The sequence below is a fragment of the Myotis daubentonii genome, chromosome 20 (assembly GCF_963259705.1).
Source record: "Myotis daubentonii chromosome 20, mMyoDau2.1, whole genome shotgun sequence".
Taxonomy (NCBI): Eukaryota; Metazoa; Chordata; class Mammalia; order Chiroptera; family Vespertilionidae; genus Myotis; species Myotis daubentonii.
In genome coordinates this window covers 85,284-98,376 of record NC_081859.1, presented here as the reverse complement: position 1 = coordinate 98,376, position 13,093 = coordinate 85,284, and the positions used below count along the sequence as shown (strand labels likewise).

General features: G+C 55.8%; 1 protein-coding gene and 1 long non-coding RNA gene across 2 annotated transcripts in view; one reads left to right on the top strand and one right to left on the bottom strand.

Moving 5' to 3' along the window:
- LOC132222521 (uncharacterized) overlaps positions 1–13,093 on the top strand; it is a 166,722-nt gene that overhangs the window by 132,544 nt on the left and 21,085 nt on the right. The gene's annotated exons all lie outside the window — the stretch shown is intronic.
- Positions 1,135–12,878, bottom strand: LOC132222489 (anomalous homeobox protein-like). Its single transcript, XM_059677487.1, has 8 exons — positions 12,630–12,878; positions 7,890–8,017; positions 6,165–6,288; positions 5,870–6,029; positions 4,185–4,520; positions 2,984–3,119; positions 1,883–1,967; positions 1,135–1,740 (listed from the first exon to the last, which is right to left on the bottom strand). The coding sequence occupies exons 1-8, from the start codon at positions 12,876–12,878 to the stop codon at positions 1,654–1,656; spliced, it is 1,305 nt and encodes a 434-aa protein (XP_059533470.1). The 3' UTR covers positions 1,135–1,653.

Sequence of the window (13,093 nt, the reverse complement as noted above, 5' to 3'; positions counted from 1 at the left end):
TGGGGGGGGGGGGGAAGGGTGTGGGAGATGCCGGAAGAGACTGGACAAAAATTGTGCCCCTATGGATGAGGACAGTGGGTGGGGAGTGAGGGCGGAGGGTGAGGTGGGAACTGGGAGGAGGGGAGTTATGGGGGGGGAAAAAGAGGAACAAATGTAATAATCTGAACAGTAAAGGTTTAATTAAAAAGAATAACAATCGAATTTACCTTTTACAAAACAAATTCAACATCTCCAAAGCGAATTCACCTGTTCAACATCTGACCCTGATTCTGTCCCATCACCCTAAAATCCTAACGCGACCCCTGCCCTAGCCCCATCCCCAGGCTTTACCTATGACCCTTGACCGAGCTCAAATTTATATGTTAATAGTGAATAGCATCCGTAGCTGGTGTGGATCACTGGTTAAACCATTGGCTTTCCGGGCATAGACTCCCCACTCTCTAGTTAAAAACAACACAAACACACATATTAGGCAGGGAGGGTGAGTCACCTTAAAGGGCACCTCAATGCAGCAGTCTCCGGGGCCTCCCTTCGCAGGGCTGGGGCGGGAAAAGGTGCAGAATAAATAGCCATGTCTTCACTACATCCAGGGAGGGAATCATTGCCGCCCTGGCCAGGCTCTCTGATTTTGCTGTTGTTGTTGTTTTCAGGGTGGAATCTGGGGTGGGCTTCAAAGTGCTTTCACTGGAATATCAGCGCCATGGACAGAGGCACAAGGTGTAATTCCTTGCATGACCACAAGAGGGCAGGAGAGGATCACTTTTGAGCGGGAATTGCCAGACCAGGCATGAAAGCCAGGACCCTTTGGGGTAGGGGCACTGTTCTAACCACTGAGAAACAGCTGCCAGGCCAAACTCTGGCTCCAGGAGGTGCACCGCACGCAGGGCGCATGGTCAGTGTGCTTGTGTCTGGCCACTGCCACCCCCAGGGCAGCTCTTGTTCCCACAACATCACCATCAGCTCAGGGCAGATGGCGGGGATGTCCCCCGTGACCCTGCGTGTAACACAAGACACGAGGGACAGTATCTGTGATGCTTGGGTCCCCCCACCCGTGCTGTGCGATGCTGGTTGGAGACCGACAGCCACAGCGACAGGCAGTGCTCAGGGTGCGGCTAGGTGAGTAAACACAAGGCGTCCAGACCATGAAACTTTAATGTAATTGAACAGAACATGTGGCAAACATAACGGATTACAGCCTTGGACTGAAAGGCACCCACCACCCTGCTGAGACACCCCACGCCACTTGGAGAGGCACCACAGGCACAGAATTGACAGCACACTTCCACATCCCACTCACCACGTTAGCTGGGGGAGTCTGGCCTGGCGCAGGGCGGGCAGGAGGGTGGCCGGCAGGGGAACAGTCTCCTGCCCACAACTGCTCAGGGGTGGCACTAACGTCTGCCGTGGCCTGAGTGGAACACACCCCTTCGACTTGGGATCCACAAACATTTCTCAAACGCTTCCTCCAACATCGGGAGCTGCCAAACAACTGCATAAACACGGCGGAGACCAGGGACGCACACACCTCCCAGCAGAGCCCCCAGGGAACACGGGAACCTCTTTTCATCAGGATGAGGTTCTGTAACTTGTACTGAACGGTCGAATGTCCACACCTGTCTTCCCTGGGATGCTGGCCTGGCTCCCGGGGGCAGCTCAGCCCCTGTTGTCCCCCGAAAGCTCAAGGATCAACCTGGTCATCCAGAAGTCATCGCTGGAGGCCTGGCAGTCAGACCACGGCACCTGGAATGCCAACACAGCATCACACATGCAGGCTCCCTCTGCCCGGCTCCCCCAAGCTCATCATGGCCGACTTGTTCAGTCTGAAGGCAGGAGTGAATCCAGGAGTGAGGAAGGAACCCACTTCCTCCTAGGAAAGCCTCACCTGGTTGGACGGCAGGGCCTCGCTCAGCTCCCCAGCAGGCACAGGCCGGGGAAAGGTCGACGGGGTAGGAGCCAGCTCCGGGAGGCTGTAGAAGGGGCCACATCAGAACAGGGCTGGGCTCCAGTGGGCACCAAGCAACACCTTCCACCCCGTGGGGAACATGCCTGAGAGTGTCTGCGCACCAGGAGCTCCCCGTGTGCCAGACCCTCAGACCCATCTCCTCCCTGAGGGACCTCAGGGCACAGCGACCAAAGGGGCCCATGGGACACGACAAGCACATGGCTCGGGGGCGGGGGGGATAGTGCACCAGAGCTGCTCATGGAGGACACGTGCAGCGAGAAGGTCATGCAGAAGGACGGGCTGGGGAGGTGAAGGAGACAGAGCCCTTACACCCAAACCAGAGGAAGCAGAGGGATGGCGGGGACGGTGGCAGTACAGCTGCCACGGAGACCTGTCGGCGGGTCCCTAAAGGCAATCGCAAATGTCTGTTCCCAACTCCAGGTCACTATGGAGGACGGTCAGGGTTCTCCCACCATCTGAATTGGGACTTCCCCTCCCTCTCGCGTCCCCCTGTAATTCTGCCCTCATTGGCACCTGGCCTTCAGCGCCAGATTAGTGAGACCCAATCTCTGGGGGTGCGGTCCTGGGGGTCACTCTCAGAAATTCTCTCTACGGGAAGACCCCCCTCCCCGGTCACATCCCTCTGTCCCTCCTGTGTGCAGGCTCCTGGACCCTTGTCCCGGCCCCACGGCCGCTCCACAGCACCTAGGCTGCCAAGGCCCTTTAAAACTTCACTCTGGAAATAAAACCAGGACCTCCATGCTGCTCAGAAACTCTGACAGCCTTTATCTGGGAAGAAGAAAATGCCAGAAAGAGGCTGCTGGGTGCCAGGGCAATCTCAGGGAAGAGGCCTAAAAACCGTCCACAGCACAGATGTCCTGTCCACTCTCGTGTTCCCCGTTCTGTCTGGGAGAAACCCCACCCTCTTCCCTTTGGGAGACGCAGGCTACGGGACTATTGTGGTTTCCAGAAACCTGTAAGCAAAAGGCTTCACCGGCACAAGTTCGGCCAACGCTATGAACCAGGGCTCTGCAGGCTTACCTCTGGGGCAGGACCAACTCCGGAGCCTGTGGTGTGGGCTGTGTCACCAGGAAGCTGCCTGCCTGGCTGACGCTGGTGCCCGGACCCTCCTCCAGGAATGTGCTCTGGGGGTGGCTGCCGGGCAGGTCAGGGAGCCCTGCATGAAGGAAAAGCCACAGCTCACTGCAGGGAGGAAGGGCCAAGCTCAAACACAGCACAACCAAGACCTGCAGGACAGGAGTGTCCAGCTGCCTGGCCACAGCCCGCAGCCTCCCTCCCTGAAGGAGGACTGGCCACAACTGTTCATCTCAGCGGTGCCTTTGGGCTTCCAGAGGACACAACGAAGCCAATTCTCCCTGTCTGACTGTCCCCGCACCCAAGACTCAGCATCCAAATCTGCCCACCCATTGCCATGGGAGGTCGGGATATTGTCACTTCACCTTTGGCTTCACTGAGGTCCAAGGTGCCACAACCTTACCTTTCTCCACTTACATTGTTTCACAGAATATTTCCCTCTCTCTCTCCCCCTTCCCCCTCTGTATCTATATCTATACATTTCCAATTAATCTGAGAGAGGAAGGGAGAGGGAGAGAAACACCAGTGATGAAAGAATCATTGGCAGGCAGCATCCTGTACACACCACACTGGGGATCAAGTCCGAAAACCAGGCATGTGCCCTGACTGGGAATCCTACCATGACCTCCTGGTTCATAGGTGGATGTTCAAACACGGAGCCCGGCCGGACCGGCAGAAAATTGGTCACGATTAAAGACAAGTCCCTGTGGCCCTGGCTGGTGTGGCTCAGTGGACAGAGTGTCAGACTGTGGCCTGAAAGGTCCAGGGTTTGATTCCGGTCAAGGGCACATGCCCAGGTTGCGGTCTCAGAAGCTCGGCCCTGTGCTGTAGCAGCAGGTGCTGGCAGGCAGGCAAGTGCACAGAGTGGGGAGTGCAGGACTGGCAGCTGCTTCGTTTCCTTTTTGCTCTTTCCTCGCATCTTATTTTGTTTCACGTGCATGTTTTATTTTGACAAATGAAACAAATAAGAACTATAACCTGGGATGTTTGTCGCAAGAGCCTCTTTGAGGCTCACTGGTTCTGGGTCTAATCACGCAGAGGGTTCAGGTGGAAGCCCTGACCCTTCCCATACCTCCCTGCCCCCCAGAGATGCCCGTAGCTGCAGCCTCTGGTGCAGAAACTCATGGTCCCAGTGGAGTGGACTCACCTGTGGAGCTGGGCTCGGTGACAGTGGAAATGGGCACCGACATAGAAGCATCCGAAGGAGGCATCCAGAAGTGCGGCCCGTGACTGTGCACCAGCTGTCCAGGCTGAACGGAAGCGTCCCAGGAGGACGCAGGTGTGAGGGACACCAGCCAGGGCTCGGGCACAGCTGAAGGGTCCAGCAAGTCGCTGCGGGCAGCCAGTCCAGCGAAGCCAGGGTCAGGGTAGACGTTGGGGACAGTGGATAGGTCGCGGCCAGGCCCCTCCGGATACATCTCGCCGCCCTGCAGAGAGCTGGGAAGCCCCACGAACACTGTCCCTTGGTGGACGGAGCCTCGCTCTGGCCAGGACAGTCACTGACGGCATGGGGCCCAACATTCCCCAATCCTGCTGCCTTCACTGCTCTCCTGTGCCTGCAAACGCTCTACAGACACTTAGAAGAAAGTATGATAACTGGAAACCCAAGATACACTCGCAGTTCCTTTAAAGGCCTCAGGGCAGCACTCTCCACGCACTGAGAGCTGGACGTGGCTAGGAAGGGCCTAGCAGGCGACTGAATAGACGATGGTTGGTCTCAAAGGAACACGAGGCAGCAGTGGATAATCATGAGAGAATAAATAATCCACAAATGCTCACCGTGTCTCAGATGGTGCTCCTGGGCCTCTGTCAACAACCCTCACCCCAGGAACCGTGGCAACAACCACAGGCAGGTCCTGCAAGTCCCCACTTCACAGGTGAAAAAAGCGAGGCAGGGAGGTCACAGCACCCGCCTAGAGACACACAGCCGGTGCTGTCACCGGACATCAGGTGCCAGGCCAGGCACTACCGTGTACAGCAGGAACCCGGCAGTGCTGGCCCTGATCAACCCAATGAAACAAACCACACCAATCACCAGAAGCAACCAAACCACAACAGCTGGGTGTGCCTGCAGGCGATAGGTTTGCGTACTTTTCCTTCTGCGTCTGTTTCCCCTTCTCCATCACGCGCAGGACGGCAGGCTGTGAGTCAGTCACGGGGAACACGTGCAGGGTCCCTGACTGGGGCTCCCGGCAAGGGTGCCCGCACTCCTGTGGCCACAGCCCTCCCAGACCTGGTCCCAGCGGGCCCAGCATGCCCATGCCCATTCCCCCTGGTATCCTGCTGACGGTGGGGAAGCTGAACAAGGAGAACAGACCGTGGGGATGACAGTACCTGGGAGTCAGTGATTCGGGCATTGTCCCGTCTCCAGAAACATCCAAGGCCAGGGCCGGAGGCTGCCAAACCCCTGGAGTGGTCACCGGGGTTCGAGCCGGCCCACTCTCCTCACCTCCTGTAGAAAGCCAGTTGGACGGGAGGGAGGCTGGATGGACCTTAAGTTCCAGCCTCCTTCCCAGCAGCCACAAGAGCCCTGCTGTTGGGAAAAGTGTGACCACCGAGTCCTTCCAACAGTCTGTGTCCTGTGATGCACCTTTACTCTGAGCAACAATCCCTAACCAGACACCCTGCTTCCCAAACCTACGCACTTGGCCCGGGCCAAGTGGCCTCCACACACGAAGGCAGCCGCAGCCCCATCTGACCCTCAGCCTCACTGTTCTTGCTCCTCAGGGTGAGTGTGCAGGTCAGGATTAGGGTTAGGCCAGGCCCTGGACATGGTGCGGTGACCGGGCAGCTGAGGTCAGCTCCCAGCATGGGGACCTTTGGGCCACTCACCTGCCCACTGAGGTGGGTGCCCACCCACGAAGCCGGGGTGGTGGTGGCCTGAGGGCTGGGGCTCTAAACACTGGAGCCTCTGCTTCTGCTGCCGGCGGTAATTGGCGAACCAGTAGTAGACCTGCTCCATGGTGAGGCTGGTCTCTGCAGCCAGGGCCTCCTGCGGAGACATGGGATCTGAGCCCAGCAGCAGGGTGCACGGGGGAGGGGGGTACACGATGGTCACCAGAGGCCAGACTGCTGCGCAGCAGGCGGGGGCACCGAGGGCTGCCTGGCCTGAGTCTCGGGCTCTCACCCGCTCAGCCCTGCTGGGGCTGCTGCTCACACCCGAGGCGAAGCTGTGCAACTTCTGGCGAACCTCCCTGGGGTAGCTGCGGCTCTTCAGTCCGTCAGGGCAGAGGGAGGGGGGTGGCGGGTTCCTGGGGAGCACAGACAGGGGATGTCACAGCCTCCCTTCTCCTGGCACCGCTCCTGTTAAACTCCTGTGCCCAGAACACAGTGTCCTGCACGCCCTCTGCTCACAGTCCACTCCTCCCAGTTCCTATGCTGCCAGGTGCCAGGGGCCCGTCTCCTGAGGGGTGAGGGCTCCCCAGCCCCACTTGCAGGTTGCACCAGGGCTTCCAGGACATGCAGCGAGATGCCAGGCCTGACAAATGCCAAGAAATGGGGAAGCTACATGGTGAGGATGCTGAGATTGGTTATGCTTGATCGTTGTGAAAATCTGAGTTATTTTAAAAGAAAACAGTGTCATCTAAACAAATAGCACCTGTCTATACAAAACTTAAAGTCCAAACACCAACTGAACAAATACCCTGGATGTCAAAAAGGCATCCCACTCACCCAAATCCCAAGTGGAGCTTGTCCCCAGCACTCACAACATCCCCCCAGCCCGCGTCCAGCGCACATGGTGAGGAGCCACCACATTCCAGCCGCTAGGCCAAGAGCACTGAGTCCAGCTTGAATCTTTCTTTTGCTCCTCTAAGACATACAAGCCATTGGGAATCCTCCAAATTCTATTTTCAAAAAAATGTATTTTTATTGATTTCAGAGAGGAAGGGAGAGGGAGAGGGAAACATCAATGATGAAAGAGAATCATGGATCGGCTGCCTCCTGCACACCCTCCACGGGGGATTGAACCTGAAACCTGGGCATGTGCCCTTGCCGGGAATCGAACCTGGGACCCTTCAGTCAGCAGGCCGGCGCTCTATCCACCGAGCCAACGCAGCTAGGGAGGGCCAAACGCTATCTTAACACAACCCTTTCTTCAGCCACTGCCAGAGACTCAGATCCTCCCGCTCCTGCTCCTGCACTGGCCTCTGCTGTAACTCCCCTGCCCCCTCCTTGTGCCCCTGGGGACCGCCATCCACTTGCTCGGGTCTCTCCTCCAAGGACTGGACGGGCCCGCACTCAGCCCTCCCCACAGCAAGAACAATGGGTCCCAGCCCCCTTCGGAGAACCTTCTGTCTCCCCTTCCTCACTCTGAATCATGGGATGTATAGTGTTGCCCTGACTACTGTCTATCCTCTACCCAAGGTCAGCTCTGGAGAACAAAGCCCAGTTTCTGGCCTCAGCACCTCCAATAGCACCACAACGAGAGCCTCTTCACAGACACTGCTGGTCCCAAACCATTTCCTGTGCTGAGCTACACTCTGGCCGCTCCCAGCACCTACAGGGAGGGACACCCTGCAGCCTGGAAGACACCGAGGTTGAGTGAATGTTGGGTCTGAGGACATAGCTCACTCTCTGCAGCAGCATGAAAACATTCTCTCTGGTCAGAAAGGAATGGGTCTCTTCTGGACACGAACCAGGACCTGGAGCTGAGGAGTCCTGCACCTGGGCTGTCGGGAGCTCAGGGAGACCTGGGGGCCTGCAGACCAGCGGGGACACCCATGACCAGGATCAAAGCTGTCCCGTCTCTGTGTCTGGCCTGGAACCTGGCTTTGCCTCCGTCTCCTCCACCCTGTGCTCATCCAGGAACCGGCCGCCCCTCCCTCTGCACAAATACAGCTCAGCCACGTACCTCCTCCTGCAGCGGAACTTCTGCCCGGAGCTCAGCGTGGCCACGCCCAGCCTCTTCTTCTCCAAATGGTAGTGAATGTCATTCCAGAGCTGCACCAGCTCCTCACTGCCTCCTGGAACACAGCATCCCTGCGGAGAAGAGCCTGCTGAGACCTGGTCACCTCACCCACCTGAGCACGGCCATCGCCCAGACCGGACCCCTGGGAAGAGCTGCTCACTGATGTGCCAAGCAGCAGGGCATGGCCAGATGGCCAGCACTCCAGTCCACCCCAGGTGCAGGCGGTGTCCTGGAGGCCCAGCTGGCCACCCATTCACACCAGCACGTCAACCCTTCCACAAAGCACACAGGTGGGGACAGCCGTCAGTTACTCCTCAGAGGTGAGGAGCCTGAGGAAAGGGCAGGTAGGCGACTGGCTAGCGGCCACACAGGAGGCAGAGCTGTTGTCATTGACGGCCACATTGTCTTTTTAAGGCTCCAAAGCTCGACCCCTGTCTTGTGTGAAAAGCTTTTTCTCCCACCAGCAGGGAAGTGGAGTGAAGCCCCGGGTGACCTGTTCCAATGACCACACTTTGAAGATGGCCAGGACGTCTGGCCCTGGCATCCCCTAGGCCAGTGATGGCGGACCTTCTGAGCTCGGCCTGTCAGCATTTTGAAAACCCCTAACTTAAATCTGGTGCCGTGTCACATGTAGACATTTTTTTATATTTGCAACCACAGTAAAACAAAGACTTAAATTTCTTATATTTATTTTATATATTTCAATGCCATTTAACAAAGAAAAATCAACCAAAAAAATGACTTCGCGTGTTGTAGGTTCGCGATCACTGCCCTAGACACCAGTCGGTGTGCGTTTCTCGCCTTTAACTCCACGTTCCCAGCGCCATCTTGGCGAGGCAGGTGCAGATCATCAGAAAGAGCCCACGTGGCTGGGCTGGGACTTGCAGTCTCTGCCAGGATCAGCCATCAGCCTCAGGCACAACAGTCAGTGCCGGGAGCCGGTCCATCCTTGCTGTTTCAAGGGACCTGGCATATATGGCATATGGTTCTTAATATGTTTGCTCACCTTCTTGGCACTGTGTTTTAACCAAGGTCACCTCTCCGAGAAAGGTTGAATCCCCAGGTAGGGATTTTCCCCTGAAGTTAGGGAGGGAATAAAACCCCTCAACTAAGTGCCAGGCGGGTAATTAATCCCTTTAACTACGAACAATCATGCTTAAACTACATAATCTTTTCTCCCTGGAATGGAGATAAGAAACGCCCTAACCTTTGTAATAGAGATTGATGGGATTGAGTCAACTGGTATAAATACAGATGTAACAAGACAGAAAGAGACAGAACTCAGAACACAGAACCAGACAGAGAGACAGAACTTCAGACACAGAACTTAGAACACAGGGCTTGGAAGACAGGACCAAGAGAGACAGAGCCTAGGCACAGAACCTACACAGAATGTTCTCTAGAGACAAAAGAACTTCGCTGGCGAGAACATGCCAGAGGATCCTGGACAGGGACTGGCCTCGGAGCCTGGAGGCGGAGCCTGGCGAGAGAGCAGGGCAGGGGATCCTGGACTGAACCTGACTGCAGAGATTGGCAGGAGAGCCTGACTAGAACCTGGCTACTGAACCTGACTGGAGAACCTGCAGAACCTGGCTGGAGATCCTAACCAGAACTTGGCTGGAGATCCTGGCTAGGCTGCTGATCAACTGAACACTGTCTCCATGTCATTCCTTCTTCGCCGACTCCGTCCACACCTTTGGGGACCCCTGGACCTGCTGGGGTTGGACCCCGGCATCTGGCGCCCGAACAGGGACCCCTAGGTAAGCGCCCCGCACTCGGGACGGATAGGACTCCACCGTAGGAAGAGGGTGGATAGTCTTCGCTGACTCCGTCCACACCTTTGGGAACCCCTGGAACAGGATTCCCTTAGGTAAGCCCCCCCCACATTGAGAACCCCACACTCGGGACGGATAGGACTCCACCAGGGTGCTACAGACCCCCCTATAGAGGATAAGTAGGGTAAGAAGGTGGATAGTACAGAACTTAGATTGAGAAGATGTGCCATACTGAGTCCAAAGAAAGAAGACTCTGTATTGATCTTTAGATTAAGAATATGTGCCATACTGAGTCTAAAGAAAAAAGACTCCGTATTGATCTTTTAACATATATGCTTGTTAGCAGAGGAATTAAGGTTACTCCCAGTCAGACAGAACATTTTATACAAGAAATACGTCCTTGCTTTTCTGAGGAAAGAAAGGTAAATGTAATGGCATGGGAGAAGGTAGGCCCAAGGAGCCTTATCCTTAACCCCACTGCAGCCTTTCCACCCTTGGAAAGTGCAGGATTGGCAAGCTCTGCCTGGGGTGATAGATCAGGACTCAGGTAATAGCGGAAAGCGCCAATCCTACTCTTAAAATGGATATAAGAGAGCATTTGAGGTTTTTCTTTTTAATGCTTGCTTTTAAAAAATAAAAAAGGGGGAATTTGCCGGGAGCCAGTCCATCCTTGCTGTTTCAAGGGACCTGGCATATATGGCATACGGTTCTTAATATGTTTGCTCACCTTCTTGGCACTGTGTTTTAACCAAGGTCACCTCTCCGAGAAAGGTTGAATCCCCAGGTAGGGATTTTCCCCTGAAGTTAGGGAGGGAATAAAACCCCTCAACTAAGTGCCAGGCGGGTAATTAATCCCTTTAACTACGAACGATCATGCTTAAACTACATAATCTTTTCTCCCTGGAATGGAGATAAGAAACGCCCTAACCTTCGTAATAGAGATTGATGGGATTGAGTCAACTGGTATAAATACAGATGTAACAAGACAGAAAGAGACAGAACTCAGAACACAGAACCAGACAGAGAGACAGAACTTCAGACACAGAACTTAGAACACAGGGCTTGGAAGACAGGACCAAGAGAGACAGAGCCTAGGCACAGAACCTACACAGAACGTTCTCTAGAGACAGAAGAACTTCGCTGGCGAGAACATGGCAAAAGATCCTGGACAGGGACTGGCCTCGGAGCCTGGAGGCGGAGCCTGGCGAGAGAGCATGGCAGGGGATCCTGGACTGAACCTGACTGCAGAGATTGGCAGGAGAGCCTGACTAGAACTGGCTACTGAACCTGACTGGAGAACCTGCAGAACTTGGCTGGAGATCCTAACCAGAACTTGGCTGGAGATCCTGGCTAGAGATCCTGGCTAGGCTGCTGATCAACTGAACCCTGTCTCCGTGTCCTTCTTCCTTCTTCGCCGACTCCGTCCACACCTTTGGGGACCCCTGGACCTGCTGGAGTTGGACCCCAGCAAGTCAGGAAGCCACGGACCCTCCCTGCCTGCAGGACCAGCCTGGGCCTAAAACATGTGGTGGCTACAGCATTAGCTATTGTGTCTCAGCCACACGGAACCTCTTCAGAGCATGTCTAAGCCATCCTGACGGAATCTGATCCCTCTCCTGGGAGTCTGTCCTCACTGGTGTCACCCTGCATTTCACCGCTGATGCCTTCACGGCAGTTATCACGCCTCTAACTGTGGGTGCCCTTGTTCCTTTACGTCACCCGTTTATTTGCACAGATTTAAACACTGGAGCCCTCCTATGTCCCAGGGTTATGCTGGGTGTCATCCCCCTTGCAATGAGAACAGGGTGCGGCCCCTCCTTCCTGGGCCCACGTGTGGCCAGGGGAGACAGAGGAAGCACAAATGGACTCTAATTATGACCCGAGGGCGGAATCCAAGGACAGAATGCGGGGTTGCACTTGAGGATACAGGGTCACTACCCAGACAGGTGACACTGACAGCAGAAACCTGAAAGGTGGGAAGGCACCAACCTCTAGCTGAGGGAATGACATGTGCGTAGGTCCTGAGACAAAGAAATGTTGCAGAAATTCTAAGAACGGCTAGGATGCCAGCATGGGCCACACGGAGGAAGGGGGAGTGTGGGTTCAGGCCTGGAGAGCAGGCAGGCTCAGGCCCCAGGCCCTGGTGCACACATGGTCCCACCTGCAGTCCTACAACTTCCTCCAGCTGCTGCATGAAGGCAGAGGCGGGAGGAGGACACCTCTTGGCTTGGAGGGTGGGGGTGGGAATACAAGGAACTTGGAAGAAGTGACTATCTTTACGGTAAGTATGTGCTGAAACAGGGAAACACGGGCCCTCAAATCCATGACTGAAGCCCCCTGAGCTGTCTGTATTCTGGAATTCAGAATTTCTCTGATTTTATGAACACAGGCACACACCATAGAGTATGTGCCACCCCATATAGTCTGGGGCAGGCAGCATATCGCAGTCAAGCATGCCAATATGTAGGCAGCCAAATGTACCACTGTCCACGCGGTGGGTAAGTAACGACCGTCAATTCCTCACGTCAGTGCAAGCCACGTTTTCATGGAGGATGAGCTGAGGCGCCCAGTGCCCCCAGAGGAGTGGCACAGATTCCTATGGTTTCCACGTTTTCAAGAGCGCGCCTTTGGCTCAGGGACAGAGGTCCAGGGTCTGCTTGACTGCTGGCTACACGACTGGGAGCCAGCACTCCAACCTGGGACCCCCACTCAGTGAGGATTTCATCAATGGACCACTTTTCTCAGATGATCAAACTGCTCAGATATTGGTAAAGTGAGATGGGACCATCCTGCCTTGTTTACAGAACCTCTCTCCAGGCTGTGGCTGACTGTGGACTTTCCATCCCGCTCAGGATGCTAGTGGCTGCCGCCCCTCTCTCAGAACCTCCCCCCACAAGACCAGTCCTACCTCCAACAGCTGGCAGGCGGCCTTGTGCTGCTCCTGCTTGGCCAGCACGCGGGCACACACCAGCACCACGACTTTGTTGTTCAGGAAGTACAGGCGGAGCTGGCTCTCCAGCACAGCCCTGACCAAGGGCTGTGCCTGGGTGAGGTCGTCCTGCAGGTACTGGCACAGCCTACCCGCGAGGCTCACCAGCTCCTCCACAGATGGGCTGGCACCTCCACTGTCCCGCAGCAGCTTCAGGAAACTCTGCATCCTGGGCTGGGTTGCGTCCCTCTGCAAACAAGGTGGCAGGCATCACAAAAGCCAGCTCTAACCATGGGCTGATTGGACATGAATCCTCAGACCAACTCTGAGAGGCCCCTCCCACTCGGGCACGGGTGAGGTGGCAACAGTGAGGTTACCTGAGGAAGAGGAGGAACCAGGCCCCATGGCACTGCCTTTCAGTCCCTCGGAATCCGTCTAGCCCA

Coding starts and splice junctions, on each gene's coding strand:
- LOC132222489 (XM_059677487.1), bottom strand. CDS start 12,878: ATGCAGAGTTTCCTGAAGCTGCTGCGGGACAGTGGAGGTGCCAGCCCA. Junction 8,018..12,629: donor CCGCCTGCCAGCTGTTGGAG/GTAGGACTGGTC, acceptor TCTTCTCCGCAG/GGATGCTGTGTTCCAGGAGG. Junction 4,521..5,869: donor GCACCCACCTCAGTGGGCAG/GTGAGTGGCCCA, acceptor TGTCCTGGCCAG/AGCGAGGCTCCGTCCACCAA.